We start from the raw sequence: 19728 nt of genomic DNA, 5'->3' as shown, positions 1-19728 counted from the left end.
ATCGCACATCCTTCCTTTTCATCCAGTCAGGTCAAGCTGCATTTTATCATTTGAAAAAAAAAAAGCCAATGTGAACCACAGTGAACACCACAGTGGATGAGCAGCCAGGCAGCTCAATGTAAATTAAATGGCCCGTCCTTTGAGTGCACTGGCTTATGTAAGCTGCTGCTGCTGCTCGTCTTCCCTCTCGATCGGCTCTTCATCCCTGCTTTTCTCTCCCTACAGAAGCCCATCCAGCCCCTGAAACTCTGGCGTCTCATAAACACACGGCCCCATCTTAAATTAGAGAGTGCGGTGGGTAGGGTGGTGCGGAGGGCAAGGAGAGGATGGGGATGGTATGTGTGTGTGGTGAAGGTGGGGGGTTGGGGGGGGGGGGACTGACTCCTGCATCCCTCATTTTCTCTGCCACCTTGAAAACAACACCCCAATCCTGGTTGTGCTTCTCCATTCCATCATTGTCTGTGCACAATCCTCTTTATCCACACAAATCCCAGCCCACTGCAGACCGACGGCTTTTCGGTCTTTGAAAATATGTATCTGGAGCAAATCCTGATCCTCTTTTTTATTTTTTTTGTTCCTGCATCTTCTTTCTTTCTGACTCTCTTTCATTCTGCACGAGTGTCCCTCCATCAATTCCCCCCCCCCCCCCCCCCGTCTCTCTGTCTCCCTCTCTTTCCTCCCTCCACCTTACCCTCGCGGCCAGGAGCGCTTAACGGCGAAGGTTTTGCAGTGCCGCCCGACAATGTCACAGCGCTGTTTTTTGAGACGAGCCGGCCTCGTTAACAGATCGCACAATGGAGAGACACAGGATAGATGATGAGGAGGGGGTTAGTGTTGGGAGACGGGGAGGAGGAGGAGAAGGAGGAGGGGGAGGAGGGCAGGCCCGGGATGAAATGCGACAAAGGTTGTGAGCTGGATTCAAACCTACAATGCAATGTGGAAATGGTAGATACAGCAGACCTTAGCTGGCTGAATAAAATCCATTTATTAAAAAAAAAAAAGGGGGGGGGCAATGGCACAAAGGGCAGAGAGGAAGACAGAGGACAAGCTGCAAGATATCATGATGCCAACCCCATCATTTTACATCTCTGCTGCTCTCATACATTGTCTGTGGGCCGGATGGTTTGTCTATCAGAGCAATATGCATGCCGACACAGAGGTATGTGGCACACAGGGTGTGCAGATCCATCAATCTGAATTCATTATCTTCTTCTGGACGAGGACACAGGGTGGGTGTTAGCGGCGGTGGTGGTGGTGGGGCGGCAGCAGTGTGAATGTAAAATCTTAATACGGAAAGAAAAGGCTTACCTCCACATTTCAGTTCTGCTCAACCCTGCCTTGTTTCATCCTGTTCCTCTCTGCCGACTCCCTCCCCTTCTCTCCCCGTGACAGCATTTTTCTGCTATCTATCTCCACGGTGAGGCTCCTTCTCCTCCTCCTCCTCCTCCCTCAGTTCCTCCTGTCTGATGTTCTCTTCCTCTCTCCAAAAATAAAATAAAACAGCAGCACACGCACGCACACTTCCCGATCTCTGTGTCTGCCGGCTCTATTCTGTTGTTAAAGTCAAGGGGCAGGTTGATTTGCGCTGTCCTCCTCCCTCTTTCTTCCTCTCGCGCTGATTCTATTCCATTCACATCACAGTAAAGCCAACCCCCTCTTTCTCCTCCTCCCCTCTCTCGCTGTCTCTCGTGCACACACAGCTTCGCCCGGCCTCTCTCTCGGCCCCCCTCCTCCTCCTCTCCTTGTCAGAGAGAGGTTGAGGCAGTGGCGGACGGACAGCGGCGTCCAAGCGGAGAGCTCTGCGTTTCTTACGCTGGAATTCAAAAACCCTCCCTGGGCCATGACTGTGGTTAAAAACATTTTTTCTTGCTGATTCAAATGCTCGAAACACTCGTATATAACGGTGTGTGACACACACAGGAGCAGTAGTGTGGCAGACCCGATGCTGATGCAATGTTGTACCAAGACTTTCGCCTCCCAGGATTTCTCCACCTCTCTTTGACTAATTTATTGATGGAAAGCGACACTCGTGACATCAAACGCGTTCATTTAAAGTGTCACTCTCCCCCCGCCAGCGCTGAAATTTCTGCACGAGAGAGATAAAGTGCACACAACCTCAGAAGAAAAGGTGAAAATGGCAGTTGTGTGTGTGTGTGTGTGTGACAGAGTGTTTATTTGCAGAGGACCTCTGCGTACTCCCCAAACATGCTCAGTGTGCTGGAAGACCACAACAAACAATCAACCTCCTTAAGAACAATGAGAGCACAGGATACATAACAACACAGCTTTGGCTGTCCTCCCTCATCAGCCACTGCAGCGTCTTTAAAAGCACGTACCTGTCAATTTGGGTAAACCCTTGCATGGTGCTTGCGAGAGGAGATGATGTATCACGCTGCTTAACCTGCACCGCAGCAGTGCCAAGTGTCCGGCACCATCCCCCTAATTACTGCGTGGAGTTTTGTCCCGGCTGTACCATATGTTGCAGCGTGTGTGTGTTTGTGTGCGTGTGTCGCGAGGTCAGCGGCTCTGATCTCGGGTTGGGGGCAGGGGCGGGGAGGATTGCAGAGAGGAGAGGCCTGCGTTGTTGGTAGAGTGTGTCTTGAGGAGATAAGAAAAATTAAAACAGAGACAAGAGTTGAGAGGAGAGAAACCAGCTTTTGTAGCAAACATTCATACCTCTTTGTGTCCTCATAAGGGGTCAGGAGGTGTTTTTGCGGAGATGCCTGCTTCCCTTTGCTTTCTGTTTGATGCAGAGACACGAGCACAACAAGCCAGTGAAAGCATCGGCAGCAAGTGTCGGAGCGTGACACCAAATTTCACCAATGTCTAACAATGGAACAATCAGCGCAAAAAAGAAAGGTTAAAGTCAATTCAAGCTATAAACAGCCTTGTGTCAGACGGGTTTAACATCGTGGATTACATCCAATTCTCATCCAATCTACACTTGAATTCCAGGTAAACATACATCTTTAAATATTTAGTTTGCAGTGATGGAGCATGATTTTTTTCAAGAAACCAAACAAGCCTACAACTCTCGGTGCGGCAGTGACACCATGTGGAAATCTGTTGTTATGCTTAGTGGGATATTTCATTTTATGAGGCATCGCTTGGTATAATCAAGCAGTTTGAAACAATTACAAATGATGGGAACTCTTAAAATTTAAGCTTGTTAAAGTAAAGCCCAAACTACTCCAAACTGGCAGCTCTAATGATCCAACGGTGTATCTGAGTAAAAATAACCAGGGCCCAAAATAAACTTTTGGCCCATAAAGCATAAAAAATGTGCCAGCACTCAGACTCAGGGTGAGGAAATCTAGATGTCAGGAAGAGGATATTAGATTAGTGTGAAATTCCTCTGTGTCCTCCTGGGGAGTGGTGTGGCTCTGTGAGGTGGGGAGAGAAAAATTGGTGTGATGCTGATGCTGATAACTCAAACCTGACTTGCAAAAATTAAAACGCTTTCAAGCCTGAGCGCCGCCAACACGCGCTTTTAAGCAGGTCCATTGATCGGTCCGCTGAGGAAACGTGCTCAATAAACGAGGCCTCCTGCAGACACTGAGGTGTAATCCATTGTTACACATTTTACACATCCAGAGAGTAAACTGCAGTGCCGTGTTCAGCTGGGAAAGTGTGCGTTAGCAACATGCACCGTGCAGTCTAAAAAAACACAAACAACATACAATTATCTCACACATGCTAGAGTGCTGCTCTTCATGCAGGTTGTTACCAAATTTGTTCCACTTGTTGTCTAACTCAGTTCCTCCGCTCCGCTCAAACACAATTACAGAGGTCAGGTTGTAATTACAGCTCCGCTTGACACTCCTGTGGTTTCAACTTCAAATGTCGCACAGGTGAGGGGTTCACAATACTGCCCCCTGGTGATCAAGCTTTATACTGAAACTCCGTGAAAATATTCTAAATCGTTTTTAATGTCTAATATGTTTATATTAAAAAAAGAATTGATAAACTGACTGTAGTGAACATAATGTGTGCAGCGGTTATGTATAAAATCTAAAATGACCTGTTTTGCATCTGTTTTCCTCATCAGTCGTCTTCTTTGTTTGGTCACATAAAACATGCTTATGTTATATTTGTTACCATTTCTGTTGCCCTCTTGGCCAGATCTCCATTGAAAAAGACACTTTGTCAAAAACTGACTGCAGCTTCTATCTTGTGATAGGAATGTTCATTCTGGCCCAAAGACTGGATTCCATTCATGAGAAATATTTTTTGACATATTATAGGCCAACAAGTCCTTTATAACAGTTTAAATTCCTGCATTTGTTGTTTTTTTTGGCACATACTTGAAATCACTTTTTGGCACCGGCCACAAATCGGGCTTGTATATGGTTCACGGACCACCTGCACCCCTTTTGATGACAGAGCCAACCTGTTAAAACAACTGCATAAACTTTACTGCAGAAAACTGGACTAATTAATAATTAATAACAATTACCGTAATTTCTTCACCCTCTAAAGCATCTATTGGGCTTTGTGGCACCTTTTGACAACCGGATCTCGAAGCTGGATAGCTTGTTTCACATTCCTGGTGAAGTATTAATTTCTTGCCAAACTGCATATTCTGACATGAACTGCATTCATTTTACGTAAAAATGTATGTAATTTAAATTTACATACAAGCTAACTCAGTTTTGAACACCCTCTTTATGCACTGTGTCCACTGGAAATTTGTTATATCCATTCATTTACATGGCTTAACCTGTCCACACAGATGAAAGTGGCTCTCAGACCAGAATAAACACAATAAAGACGCGTTGTTTTTATCAATTCAGCCAGCTTTTCTTTTCTTTTTATATCAAACGTTCAAACGCTCTGAAGTGTTCCACATAAAGATATACTAAATCATTTCAACATCCTTTTCTGACATGTAAACATAAAACACAAAACTGAAGGTAAGATATCACGTTTAGGTCTTTTTTTTTAACATTGTGCAGCTTGTTAGATAACATTGAGTAAAAAAGAAAGACGACTGTACATAAAATTTACATTCCTTAAAGTTCAACATGGCTTCTGTCATCAGTATGTACAGACACGGCAAATATACGTTTAAATCAAGAGGGGGATGATATGCTTGAGTGATGAAAAAAAGAAAAAGAAATATTGGCCTGAATGATCTCAAACCAAGAACTGCACAAACATGTAACATAACTGATGCCTAGTTCTGAGTTTTATGTAATAAATAATGCAAAAGTTTTGGGCTGTTCACATTTATAAGTGAGCCTAGTAAAGTGACACTAAAAACAGCCTGATGCATTATAATTATTATTAGCTAAGAAACATTAATATTCAGGCACTCGAAGAAAACCCCCCCCCCCCCCCCCCCCCAAAAAAAGTCTTAATGTACAATTTCATCTAAACATAAACATCTGCCTTAGTCACAGAGAGAGTATAAAAGTATCCACAGTCTGATTTTAGTTCCTAATAACAACTATTCAATCTTTTATACCCAGGAAGAGGTTTTAGAGGTCCTGAAGCCTTGAGTATTAAAAAACAGAAGAAGAAAAAAAAACTTCAAAGTAGAAAAAAGTAAATTTTGGAGTATTGTTCAGGTATTAGTTTTGTTTCTTAATTATGACTCTAGTGAACTTTGTTGGAATACGAATGATCCTAATGACAACATTTTTACATGGCAGATGAGAGGGTGTGGCCACAGTGGTAGTCAGGGGAACAGCAACAACAACAAGAAGAGCAAATAAATGTACTTGGTGAGTTTTACAAAATGTGGACTAACAGATGAAGCAGTTCTCTAGGATCTAAAATCACGTGTATAAAAACAACCTTTCAGTGGTTTGTGCGTTTGTCATTTTACACTGATAGACAGTCACCTTTTTGTCATTTTTAATGCACTGTTTTGATCATAAACAGGATCTTTTACACAGTAGAAGGTGTGTTGTGTTTTTGGCGGTGTTACCGTTAACCAGTCTCTCCCTCTGCCCAGCTTTGACAGCCTTTTAGATTCACGATATAGAATGAACGTTTAACAAAACAATTCATGTTCACTGTTTATCGAAGAGAAGTCCTGGGTTCTTGATGAGAAAGCCGAGGGAAAACCTTGATCTGATCCACCGTTTGCGTCGGGTGTCTGCTGTCCTGGTTCTGGCGTCATTCAGCAACCAACTCTACCACTTCCCCCTTTTGCTCCAGTCCTTTGGAGTGAAGTGAAGGCATTTAGGATCTATGCGCAGGTGCCGCTTCTGCATGGCTCTCTCGTGTCCCTCCACAATGTCCTCTGACAGAGTCAGAATGTACTGACCCTGCATTCAAGAAACCAAAGTCAGTACACATCATTTTATCAGCTCATTTGAAAAGGTGCTGATGCTCCACTGCTTTCAACTTCTTCAACTCACTAAACAGAGCCTTAAATATTTAAGGTGTGGCTGCAGTGTCGTAGCAACACTTCCCGCTCTGGGAGTGTTACTGCTTTTCCTCATAAACCCATTAAATTAGGGTTTTTGCACTTTGAAAGCCACAAAAGGAGTATTAAAAAACAAAAAAAACTGCTACAATGAGGCAAACCTACGAGTAATGATTACTGCTGCGAGAGACTGGCATGTGGTATACTCAAGCTGAGCTGAGACAAAGTCACCACCTGGGTTTAACATCACTGTTTACAAAACAACAGCGTTTTTACACTAATGACCAATAGAAAGTCCAGGCTTTAACCCTATGGAGAATCTTTAGAATGTGCAGTCTTTTTGTGCTGTTGATAAGACGTCTAGCTCTCATCATCAAAAGAAAATCTTGAGATTATCATTACTTCAAATATATGATTGATGTGGTGTTAACCGTTTAGCTTCTTAACTCCAAATAATCAACATCGTTAGTGGTTTGGCTAATGATCGTGCAATTTTAGGAAGCGAGCTGCCGAAATGTCTCACATTCAGGGCCTAGGTAACGCTCTAATGTTTTTATTGCCAGATCATACATGAATCGACAGTATTGTTCAATCTCACTGGTAGTCGCTTCATGGGAAGTTGAGAAAAATCCTCTGTGGTCCCGCCCACTTCCCTGTGATCAGTGTTGATTTAGCCCATATATGCGTGAAGTCACAGCTCGCCGTTTAGTTTCTACTATTTTTTTTTTTTATCTTCAAAGCTCGCCGAACGAACATTTCATTTGGTTTCATTTGGTTAAGGAGAAAAAAGACTTCTAAGTGACGAATCAATGAGCAGCAGTGTACCCAGCTGAACGGGTGCTAGAATTCTGCTTACCTTTCCCATCTGTGCGTTATTCAAATTAAAAATTCAAGGCTTCAGAGTTTGGGTCTTTAGCATTTCAAATCTAATTAAACGTGTATTTTCAAGCAAAGTGTAAACAGTTAATTTACAGTTGGTGCTCATCTCTCACCTTGTAATAGTTGATTAGGTTGAGGTACTGAAGTGTGGAAATAACATCTTCTTTCTTTACACTTGTGATCTCACTGATCTCACTGAGAGTACAAAGACGACACATTTCAGCTCCAAACGTGCATCTATAAACATTTTTTATAGCTCATATAAGATCCAGAATATTTGCTTACTTGATGGTAATCTGTGGTCTTTCGCCATTGTCTGGTTTAAGGTCCATAAGGATTTCCAAGATGGTCTGGGACCAGTAAGAGCGATAGGACAAGAGACCGAGATCAGAAAGCGGCTTTTCGGGAGTTCCCGTCTTCCCTTCTACTTTGGACAGCTCATAACCTGGCAGACACAAACTGATGTTTACAAGAGGTGACACGAAGACAGAAATGTTCATAACTTAAAAAACTGGCTGATGATACGACACTTACTGAACTCAATGAGCAGTTTGCCGTAACCTCTTCGCTGGTAAGGAGGCAAGGTGAGGATGCAGGCAACGTTGTAATCTTCAGTTGATTCCTTTTCCTGCACAAAGGGAAGAAAAACAATGATAAGCTTTGGAAATTCCTGCTTACATAGAGGCATATTTCCTGTTAAGAGTAGGGATGGGTACCGGTATCCGGTGCCATGATGGCACCAGTTCTGACATAAACGGTAGTAACCAGACCGAAAAGCAGCGCACATTTCAGTGCTTTTTTTTCTGAGCTGTGATACACTTTAGATTCTAGCCAATCATTTTACGTTTCCGAGGATAGTAGGCGGGTCCAGGTACGTACGTTCTTTTAGAGCAGCGCTACAGATTAAAAATGCCCAAGGCGAAGCGGTCAAAAGTCTGGCTGTACTTCACAGCAAAAGATGCAAACTCAGCAGCCTGCAACAAGTGCTTTAAGCTGATACTGTGATACTGTCAAAGGAGGTAACACCTCAAATCCAATGAAACACCTGGCGACGCATAGTGTTTTTTAAAAAGCCGAGAAATGCACCGTATTTGATAGCTTGCTGCGAGACCTCACACCGAGCACATCTACTGCGGGTGTGGTGCCTGTTATCGGACCCGGAGTTAGCAACATCCCCCAAAAACCCGAAGAGTAGAGTCCTGGCCCCTAGCCCTGCCAGTGTAGCAGAAATGATGACGGATGATGATGGCAGCAGCAGCCGTTCTTCTCTGCGTGAGTAGCTTAATGTTGTCCGTGTGTAATTTACGTTGAGTAGGCTAACCACGTTATTACATTAATGCACGTAAGGTGAACTAGCAAACACCATCATAGCTACATGCGGCTGTCTTCTTGTTTGATGACAGATGCTCCCTTCACCCTGGCCAAAAAGGCTAAAATGACCAAAGAAAAAGTGGAAAACAGTTAAACATGAGTTGTTTTTGGACAAAGTTTGTGTTTTTTCCATGGATTAAGCACTGCTTCCAGCCAAGAGTGATGCCATATATGCCCCATAGCTGCAGAAAAGGCTAACATTGTTATCTTTTTACAAAAAAACAGCTGAACATGAGAGGTTTTTGGACCGATTTTGTGTTCTCCATTCTTTAAGCACCGGTTTGAGCACCGGTTTGAGCACCATTTAAGCACCGGCACCATTTCAAAAGTACCGGTTTGGCACCGGTATCGGATAAAACCTAAACGATACCCATCCCTAGTTATGAGTGCACTATCACAGTGTGGAAAAAATTCTCTGCCTTGTCTGTGCACCTTAGAGAAGTAGCCCACTATATGGAAGCCTTTGGAGTCGTACTCTGTCATTACGTAGAAGAGGAAAGGGTCTGTGTCGTAATACAACGTCTTGTGGTCGAGGAAACACTTTGCGAGTAAACACAGGTTCTGGGAATAGTTCTGGAAAAATATAAAAATATGTATTAACCACAAATAAACAACAATAAATATCTGGTAAATAAAAAAGAAAGAAAGAAAAGAAGCATCACTAACTTTGTTTTTCCTGCCGTCGATTTCAAAGAATGAGATGGTGCCTTTGCGGTAGATCTCATTGCCTGGAGGATGCCTTAGATTACATTTGGTCTGAAAAAATAAATAAATAAAAAATAAACCTAACAACACAAGCAATGTCAAACAATCCAAGAAGCACAGATTTCCGGTGTAAGCTGTTAACATAACCAAGGTTTAGAGAACAAAAGTCTTACCAAATGCCTCTGAAGACACTTGAGGCTTTTGAGGTACTTGAGACAGAATTCACAGAGGTAGAGGATGGGCAGCGAGGTGAGTTCCTGTGGGTATGGAGAGAAGTACCAAGGCTTCAGTCTGTGCCGTCCCAGCTCTATACACTCGATGTTCTTCATCCGGGTGACGATGTCGTCATGGCTGCGATCGGACACTAAACTGCCTGTCATGCGGGGTGCAGTGGGAATGCCATCTGAGCTGTCCTGGGAATCCTGGTGGTACAAAATGTAAACATTACACAGATGACACACTTATGCAGCGGTTATTCTCAAGTGCTTCAAATGTGTTTGAACAAAAAGCTGATTGATCACAGATTTCTTTAACAACAACAAAAAAAGGTAATATGATTAATCAGAGTACATGTTTAGTCCAGAAAGACTAAACTTGGGTCTGAGGTAAGCAGCACCTCTGATTTATTGGACCCACTAAGGCACAGTTGAATTTGGAATGCAACACACAATCAACGGGCAATAATAGAAAATTAAACAGACCTCTGGTGGTGGTAGAAAGACACTGGCACTTTGAGGCTTGTTATACTGCAAAACCTTTATCATCTAGCAGGAAAAGACACAAAAACACAGGCTTTAGGAAACTAAAAAGGGAATAAAATGATTCTTATTGACACTGAACAGGTTAAGGGCCAGACTGAAAGCATTCTGGTAAAATCCAGGCTGGCTGCATGAGGAGCCCGTCAGCTTTGACTGGTGATCATAATCACAGAGACAGACATGTTAGACAGTGAATGAAGAGTGGGGTAAAGAACAAACACAAACATTCATCTCATGTGGATTTGACAGATTTGTTAATGTTTATGAAGAACCTAATGGCCACTGTCATCACCGCTGATGTGAGAGCACTGCAGGTTGGCATAAAACATGAGAGTACAGCAGCGTACATGTAGCTTGATGGACCCTCAAAAGCAGCAAACGCTGAAAATGTTTTGTCAAACAACGTCTTTGAGACAAAATTACAATTACAGGCTCCTGGTAAAATGTGGTGTCAGGATTCTTGGTCAGATTCATTTAAATAGGATAGTTTTGTTTTTTTAAAGCGCCACACATCAACTTAAACATAGACCCACACAGGAGAATGAATGAAATGCTCATTGAATATTTTAAAAAGCTGCAGAATTTAGCCAGAGCTGATACTGAAACATAAAAATATATGAAAGCACAACATACAGTCCTCAATATTTGCCAGCATATAATATGTTACTGTGCCCATTAGCTAGAATGAAATGTATGACAAAGTAATCAAACAACCTAAATATAAATAAATAAAGAGCAAGTTCTTTTTCAAGAGGGTCGTTAAGCCAACAAGCCATAACTAAATAGCTGCAAATCTAATTCCCTGCTTTAAACACACCACAATAAACATGAGCTAAGAACACATCAATACATAAAAACACACTAATGAATTGTTTTGTGGTGGTCAGAAGGGAAACAGCGGGTGAGAAATGAAAAGGGAAACACACACACACACACACACACACACATATACATATATATATATATATATATATATATGAAGGGTAAAGAAAGGGGGAAGTTAAAGAATGACAAAGCAATCTTTAAAAAAACAAAAACATTTTCATCATTATGATTGCACATGGGGTTTATAAACAAATACATGAGAGCAATAATTTATCACATTTGAATCCTGTGCAGTGATGTTGACATTTTATATGGATACAAAGTTTTTTGGGGGAATAGCGATTACTCTTTTCCTTATTTTCTGTCGTATATGCACACCTTTACAGATGTGGATGGTCAGAATAAATTTGGCCAGAGTTCAAAAGTCAACATATGTACAAGTAATTGCTGTAAGGCAAAAGCTCACAATCTGCTTCAGACAGTTTTTCTACTCTTAAATCCACGTGATGAGAGCGGCATTCCTAAGGATATCCATGAGCTAGTCATCATGGAGACCTCGTCCACCTGCTGCTCAAACATTTTTTTTGCAAGGAGCAGCCAATCAAAAGAAAGCGGACTTAAACGGAGGAGAAACGAGGCTAATAATTCTCATTCCAGACAGAGGATGAACTCAGGTGCTGCACCAGGGCCCCATACAGGATACGTAAGCATTATTTTGAACTGTGAATCATGCAAAGCTACTTTAAAAAAGTCCAAGAATTAAAATATGGTGCTGGAAATAAGCACAATAGGTCCCCATAATAAAACAAATATGTCCTATTACAACAGTATAGACCTTGTGCAAGAACCGTGCACCAGTCTGAATGAATGTCACCAGCTGCACCGGAGAATGCTCCAGTGAACGGACTGTGACGCTTTGCAAAATGCATTCTAATACAACTCCACACAACCCAACACAGAGAGACTCTTAACAAATTCATAAAATGAAGCGAATAACACGACCACAAACATGCAGTAAATCAAGGTAACGTACCTCGTCAGTTCCCCCACAATTAGCTTTTCTTTTCCTCCCAGGTGGAGCGGGGATGAGTCGTCGGGCATTGCCATTCTGTTGTGAGTAGGACATTAAAAGATATTCATTAGCAAATAGGAGAAAGGAAAAAAAACAAAAGAGAGAGAATTTAAGAGGATTTTCTTTACCGTTGTGAGCTCATGGTCTTCACGGGACTTAAAGGTGGGCGTCTCTCTCACGGCAGGAAAAACAGCTGCCTGAGTGGCTTCAGCTGAACTTGGCAGGGAGGGCACAGGGATGACCGGGGGTACCTGAGGAGCCACGGGGGCAGGCTCTACTTTCCTCTTCTGCAGCAAACAAACAGTGTTAGAGATTCAGCTTTAAGACTGAATACAAACAAACCAAACAAAGGTGAATTTGATGGGATTTTTTTTTTTCATGTCAACTTGATCAGAGGCTTGATTAAAAGCCGGGGACTCCATCTGTATTCAATGAAGAGTGACATCTTGATATCAAGATGCTTTTTCAGCAGTTTCTATGCAGACAGAACTAAGACTGTGCATCTTTAATAGCCACAGCAAATCAATTTATTTCTCCAAATCTCAGATAATTTGCAGGTTAACCAATGTAAATACACCCCATTAAACCTGGTATTAAATGTGATGGCAACAGATGGGCTTCACTTCCTATTATAAATCTTCACTCTATATTAAACGTTACTTTACCTTATAGCTCTGTATAGCTTTATATTCCCACGCAGTGCAACATTAACAGTGGGATCATCACACAAGAATCACATTGACACCAGGTTTAAAAAGGTCTCAGTAATTTGTGGAGTGGGTGAATTCTACTTGTACCGGCGTGGGGAGGGTTTTGCCTCTGGAAGGAGCTGTGGCAGTTTGTACGTTGAGATCTAGACTCTTCCTCTGAATTGAACGGAAAGGAAGAGAAGGAAGCGGGTTAACACTGGGATAATTCATGTTAACCCTCAGGTTAATACTGAGGAATTCAATTCACACAAAATCCGACTAAAGGTTTAATCATAAAACGAGAGTTTCACCGTTTCAGTGGCATGTGTTTGATAAAGAAGTATTAACACAGAAATGTAAGACCGAAAAAAGAGGATATTGATATTTTGTTAAAAACAGGGTCCTCTATAACATGATGCCCTTTTATTTATCTATATTTTTATTGTTATTATGGCTGCATTTCTTGTGGGTAGACTGTTACAAATCAGTGCTCAAGCAGCATAAAGCACACTGCAGCTTATTAAAGTGACCATGGAAAGCAGCGCTTATACCATGCATCAATGGAAGTGAACAGCAACAAACATGAAATTTACCATCATGCAGGTTTTTCTACAAAATGAATAAAAACCACAACACAGAAATTAAGACTGACATCATTTCTTAATACTGTGAGAATTATAATTACATTGCTTTAAATGACACGTGGACTCCTTACCACTTCTCTCTCTCTCTCTCTTTCTCGCTCTCTTTCTCTCTCTCTATCTCTCTCTCTCTCCGGAGAACTAGGACGGGAACCTGAAAGACCGTTCTTGGTTGGTGTTTTAGCATCTTTCTTGGGGAACTGAAGCTTCTTCATGTCCAGCCTTTCTGTTGTGACCCACTCATCCAGACGTTTGTTGACTTAAACACACAAACAAAGAGAGAGCGAGTGGTGATTTGATGTGTGAAGATATTTAGCTCATAGCATGACAGGAAAAGGTGGGTAAAAAAAATAAATAATCAAAAGCTATGTGATACAAAGCTATAATTCTGAATTGATCCAAATATGACAAAAAAAAAAAATCAATGAATTATAATTATATATATAATTATAAATACAAATCTGCTTTGCAATCTTTGATAATAACTTAATAAACAAACCTTAAAAGGTGTAATTAGCTTTGGTGTATGTTGACTAAACTGGGGCTGTGAATCAAATCTTGACAAAAACCAAGACAACTGACACAAAATATACTCACAGTCAATGTAGTGAACATAGTAGAGCTTTCTGCCAGAAACTTCCTTCACACTCAGGATTTCAGCCAGTGCTGTACAAAGCAGAGATGTCACATTTTATCTGAACTGTACTCAAATGAAGACAATCGTTGTGATGCTTTTCTATGAAACACTGTAGCTTTAACACACTTAACATTAAATACACAGGCATGTGATAAAAGTACTGTTTACATTCCAATGCTAAAAATAAACCAAAGGTGCAGAAAATCTACTTTAATGTGAGATTTTAAATGTCCTATAATGTAATTATTTATGCTGAGGTATCAGGATTATAAAGTCTAAGTGCAATGCCCAATTAAATTTGGTTTAAATACCATTTGTGCTTTAATTTTTTTGTTGTTGTTGTTAAAAAGTAATGTGTTAAAAAAGATTACTATGGACCAAACTGAGTGCCAAGAGAGTAAGAGCGATAACCTGAAAAAAATCGCTCTCAAATTTGTAAACATCACTGATGCCACCTGCATTTAGTACTTTTTTTCTATAAAACGTGAAACTAAGTAAAATTAAGAGTTGGCAATTTAATTTCCGAGGGAGTGGCAGCAGTTTTCTTAAGTCTTCCAATTTAATTCATTCACACTTTACAGCAGCATGCACCATCCGTGGCCGTGGTGTTTACGGCGCTTTAACTGGAGGCCGGGGCTTCTGGTAACAACAGCTGAGCCGAGCTCCTTAGCATTAGCTTAGCATATAAAAAAACGGACAATACTTACGCCATTCGTCTTCGTGTTCTTGGTTTTTACGAAGAACCGGGAGGCGACAGCCCTCCACAATCTCGACCTGTAAATAACAACACATTTATTTATACTCTGAAACCGGTCAATGTGCCTATATTAACATTATATCTTTCTTAAGCCTACCGACGATGAGTTGTCCGCCATTTTCGTCATCTGTGCGAGGAGGAGCGGGGTGTTGTGGGAAAATGCCGGTCCACAGCAAAGATGAAATATACGGCAAGATAAAACTTCCAGAAGGAGCCGCGGAAAACAAAACCGGAAGCTAAGCGAGGGGGTGCAGGGGTGCGGGTTGCTAATGTTTCTGAGTCGATTCACTTGGCATAAAAGTGTGAAAACTAAAGGTAAAATACATTTTTTTAAACTTTATTTTTTGTTAAGTAACTGAAACCAATGGAGGATTGTTTCCACCTCTAAAAAACTAGTCAAAGCTAGTCAAAATGTTATTTATCTCAAAATTTCGACTTAGTAACGGGAAGTCCCCCCCTCAGTTTTGAGTTATTTTCTCAGAAGTTTTGAGATGATAACCTATAATTTGGACTAATGGACTGCTGTTTATTTATTTTTTAGTGGAAAAAGAAAGCTACTATATGATCATAACATCTACCAAAAAGCTAACCAAAATAACACAATAATTTTTTAATAGTTAGTTTTTGTCAATTTGGTTACATTTGTCAACATAACTGGCATTAACCAGTATGTCTACTGCTCCGGGGCTATCATTATGACTGAAAGCCACATGTCCGTATCAGAACATTGTACTGATCTTAAATAATCACACAGGTACTAATTAAAAGATTGAAACAGTAGCAACAGTAATGACACCCGGTTACGCCAATCGGAGGTCACTAAAATCAATATTGAATCGGTGTGTGACTTTGCCAAAACAATGTCGGACTCTGTAGTTTTCTCTGGTCCCCTCCCCAATCAGACCAGGAGTGACATGTTTAGCCGCATGCTCTCCTTAAATTGCTGGCTGTCTGAGTGGTGTCCCAGAAATGATGTGGGCTTCATAGATAATTGGCAAACCTTCTGGAGGAAACCTGGTCTTGTTAGGAGAGATGGCATCCATCCCACTTTGGATGGAGCAGCTCTCATTTCTAGAAATATCGACAAATTTATTAAACACCTCAAAACATGACTATCCAGAGTTGGGACCAGGAAGCAGAGTTGCAGTCTTACACGCCTCTCTGCAGCTTCTCTCCTCCTGCTACCCCCCCAAAAACCCATCTCCATAGAGACTGTGTCTGCTTCCAAAAAGACAAAAAACAAACTAAAAACCAGCAACAAACAACTTAAACATTTACAAAGAAAGAACAATACAGTATCCACATCTGAACCAAAGAGTAAAACAGTGAAATGTGGATTATTAAATATTAGGTCTCTCTCCTCCAAGTCTCTGTTAGTACATGACTTAATAATTGATCAACAAATTGATTTACTCTGCCTTACAGAAACCTGGTTGCAGCAGGATGATTATGTTAGTTTAAATGAATCAACACCCCCGAGTCATTCTAACTACCAGAAATCTCGAAGCACAGGTCGAGGGGGCGGTGTGGCAGCAATTTTTCACACCAGTCTATTAATTAATGAAAGACCAAGACAGACTTTTAATTCATTTGAAAGCCTGATGCTTAACATTGTCCACCCCAGCTGTGAAACTCAGAAACCAGTCTTACTTGTTATCATCTATCGTCCACCTGGGCCTTACACAGAGTTTCTGTCTGATTTCTCAGACTTTATATCTAATTTAGTTCTGAGCTCAGATAAAATAATTATTGTGGGTGATTTTAACATCCATGTTGATGCTAAAAATGACAGCCTCAACATGGCATTTAATCTGTTGTTAGACTCAATTGGTTTCTCTCAAAATGTAAAAGAACCCACCCACCACTTTAATCACACTCTAGATCTTGTTTTAACATATGGCATAGAAACTGAACATTTAACAGTGTTTCCTGAAAACCCTCTCCTGTCTGATCATTTCTTGATAACATTTACATTTACAATAATTGATTACGCAGCAGTGGAGAGTGGACTTTATCAAAGTAGATGTCTTTCTGAAAGCGCTGTAACTAAGTTTAAGAATATAATCCACCCACTGTTATCATCGTCAATGCCCTGTACCAACACAGAGCAGAGCAGCTATCTGAACGCTACCCCAACAGAGGTCGATTATCTTGTTAATAATTTCACCTCCTCACTACGTACGACTCTGGATACTGTAGCTCCAGTGAAAACTAAGGTCTCTAATCAGAAGTTCCTGACCCCGTGGTATAATTCTCAAACACGTACCCTAAAGCAGATGACTCGTAATCTGGAGAGGAAATGGCGTGTCACAAATTTAGAGGATCATCATTTAGCCTGGAGAAATAGTTTGTTGCTTTATAAGAAAGCCCTCCGCAAAGACAGAACAGCTTACTACTCATCACTGATTGAAGAAAATAAGAACAACCCCAGGTTTCTCTTCAGCACTGTAGCCAGGCTGACAAAAAGTCAGAGCTCTTTTGAGCCAACCATCCCTTTAACGTTAACTAGTGATGACTTCATGAACTTCTTCACAAATAAAATTTTTATCATTAGAGAAAAAATTACCAATAATCATCCCACAGATGTAATATTATCTACAGCTACTCTTAGTTCCATTGATGTTAAGTTAGACTCTTTTTCTCCAATCGATCTTTCTGAGTTAACTTCAATAATTACTTCCTCCAAACCATCAACGTGTCTTTTAGACCCCATTCCTACAAAACTGCTCAAAGAAGTCCTGCCATTGATTAATTCTTCGATCTTATATATGATCAACCTATCTCTAATAATCGGCTATGTACCACAGGCCTTCAAGGTGGCTGCAGTTAAACCTCTACTCAAAAAGCCATCTCTAGACCCAGCAGTCTTAGCTAATTATAGGCCAATCTCCAACCTTCCTTTCATATCAAAAATCCTTGAAAGAGTAGTTGTCAAACAGCTAACAGATCATCTGCAGAGGAATGGTTTATTTGAAGAGTTTCAGTCAGGTTTCAGAGTTCATCACAGCACAGAAACAGCTTTATTGAAGGTTACAAATGATCTTCTTATGGCCTCTGACAGTGGACTCATCTCTGTGCTTGTCCTTCTTGACCTTAGTGCAGCATTCGATACTGTTGACCATAATATCCTGTTAGAGCGATTAGAACATGCTGTAGGTATTACAGGTATTGCACTGCAGTGGTTTGTATCATATCTATCTAATAGACTCCAATTTGTGCATGTAAATGGAGAGTCCTCTTCACACACTGAGGTTAATTATGGAGTTCCACAGGGTTCAGTGCTAGGACCAATTCTGTTTACATTATACATGCTTCCCCTAGGCAGCATCATTAGAAGACATAGCATACATTTTCACTGCTATGCAGATGACACCCAGCTCTATCTGTCCATAAAGCCAGATAACACACACCAATTAGTTAAACTGCAGGAATGTCTTAAAGACATAAAGACTTGGATGGCCACTAACTTTCTGCTTCTTAACTCAGATAAAACTGAGGTCATTGTACTCGGCGCTGAAAAGCTTAGAAATATGGTATCTAACCAGATTCTTACTCTGGATGGCATTACCTTGGCCTCCAGTAACACTGTGAGGAACCTTGGAGTCATTTTTGACCAGGATATGTCCTTCAACGCACATATTAAACAAATATGTAAGACTGCGTTCTTCCATTTGCGCAACATCTCTAAAATTAGAAATATCCTGTCTCAGAGTGACGCTGAAAAACTAGTTCATGCATTTATTACTTCCAGGCTGGACTACTGCAATTCATTATTATCAGGATGTCCAAAAAACTCACTGAAAAGCCTTCAGTTAATCCAAAATGCTGCAGCAAGAGTACTGACAGGGACTAGAAAGAGAGAGCATATTTCTCCTGTTTTGGCTTCCCTTCATTGGCTTCCTGTTAAATCCAGAATTGAATTCAAAATCCTGCTCCTCACATACAAGGTCTTAAATAATCAGGCCCCATCTTATCTTAATGACCTTGTAGTACCATATCACCCTATTAGAGCACTTCGCTCCCGCTCTGCAGGCCTACTTGTTGTTCCTACAGTATTTAAAAGTAGAATGGGAGGGAGAGCCTTCAGTTTTCAGGCCCCTCTTCTGTGGAACCAGCTTCCAGTTTGGATTCGGGAGACAGACACTATCTCTACTTTTAAGATTAGGCTTAAAACTTTCCTTTTTGCTAAAGCATATAGTTAGGGCTGGACCAGGTGACCCTGAATCCTCCCTTAGTTATGCTGCAATAGATGTAGGCTGCCGGGGGATTCCCATGATGCATTGAGTTTTTCCTTTCCAGTCACCTTTCTCACTCACTATGTGTTAATAGACTTCTCTGTGTTGAATCATATCTGTTATTAATCTCTGTCTCTCTTCCACAGCATGTCTTTTATCCTGTCTTCCTTCTCTCACCCCAACCGGTCGCAGCAGATGGCCGCCCCTCCCTGAGCCTGGTTCTGCCGGGGGTTTCTTCCTGTTAAAAGGGAGTTTTTCCTTCCCACTGTCGCCAAAGTGCTTGCTCATAGGGGGTCATATGATTGTTGGGCTTTTCTCTGTATCTATGAAGCGCCTTGAGGCGACATTTGTTGTGATTTGGCGCTATATAAATAAAATTGAATTGAATTGAATTGAATAGCATGCACACTGTGGAAACTAACGGAAACTAAACTGAGCTGAAAACAATAACGTGTTCAACTACCTTGAATTATTTCATTTTATTGTTATTTTTACTTAGTTTATTCAATTGCTTTTTGCACTGTTTTAAATTTATTAACCAGGTATGATTTGATTATATAGCATTACTTTGTCTGAGAAGAAGTGACCCCTTTGTTTTGATTACTAATATCTTGTCCCTTTAATTAGATGTTTTACCATCATCATAAAGTAACCTTGCGTCACATGCTTAGTTATGGGGTCAGCTCTTTTTGAGGTCCACATTAGAAACCTGAGAAACATCTGTGGACTTACTGCCCGGTGAAGTTATTGCAACCTCCACCAACTTCTTGAGCCACATCTGCA

The 19728-nt window shown here is 41.0% G+C and overlaps 2 protein-coding genes across 5 annotated transcripts in view; both read right to left on the bottom strand.

The window, feature by feature from the left end:
- Window positions 1–2522, bottom strand: part of sipa1 (signal-induced proliferation-associated 1) — a 37032-nt gene extending 34510 nt beyond the window's left edge. The window contains exon 1 of one of the 2 annotated variants that reach the window (XM_085175525.1): window positions 2337–2522. The gene's annotated coding sequence lies outside the window, so the exon portion shown is untranslated. Of the gene's footprint in view, window positions 1–1308; window positions 1646–2336 lie in introns of those variants that run through there. The other variant, XM_085175522.1, reaches the window with a different exon arrangement.
- A 2425-nt stretch (window positions 2523–4947) lies between these two features.
- On the bottom strand, window positions 4948–14922 carry LOC146509744 (histone acetyltransferase KAT5-like). Of its 3 annotated transcripts, none has more exons than XM_085175535.1 (15): window positions 14808–14922; window positions 14661–14727; window positions 13914–13982; window positions 13391–13575; window positions 12778–12852; window positions 12115–12273; window positions 11948–12022; window positions 10033–10095; window positions 9505–9753; window positions 9293–9382; window positions 9059–9199; window positions 7790–7883; window positions 7541–7700; window positions 7369–7450; window positions 4948–6275 (listed from the first exon to the last, which is right to left on the bottom strand). In XM_085175535.1, the coding sequence occupies exons 1-15, from the start codon at window positions 14835–14837 to the stop codon at window positions 6141–6143; spliced, it is 1674 nt and encodes a 557-aa protein (XP_085031661.1). In that variant the 5' UTR covers window positions 14838–14922; the 3' UTR covers window positions 4948–6140. The 3 variants fall into 3 exon arrangements, with proteins under 3 accessions (XP_085031661.1, XP_085031662.1, XP_085031663.1); XM_085175536.1 differs by having other exon boundaries at window positions 12784–12852; XM_085175537.1 differs by lacking the exon at window positions 12778–12852.
- Between the last annotated feature and the right edge of the window lie 4806 nt (window positions 14923–19728).

Source organism: Neolamprologus multifasciatus, chromosome 10 (genome assembly GCF_963576455.1).
Source record: "Neolamprologus multifasciatus chromosome 10, fNeoMul1.2, whole genome shotgun sequence".
Lineage (NCBI taxonomy): Eukaryota > Metazoa > Chordata > Actinopteri > Cichliformes > Cichlidae > Neolamprologus > Neolamprologus multifasciatus.
Note: the sequence above shows the minus strand (reverse complement) of the source record. Positions and strands in the feature narration are given on the sequence as shown.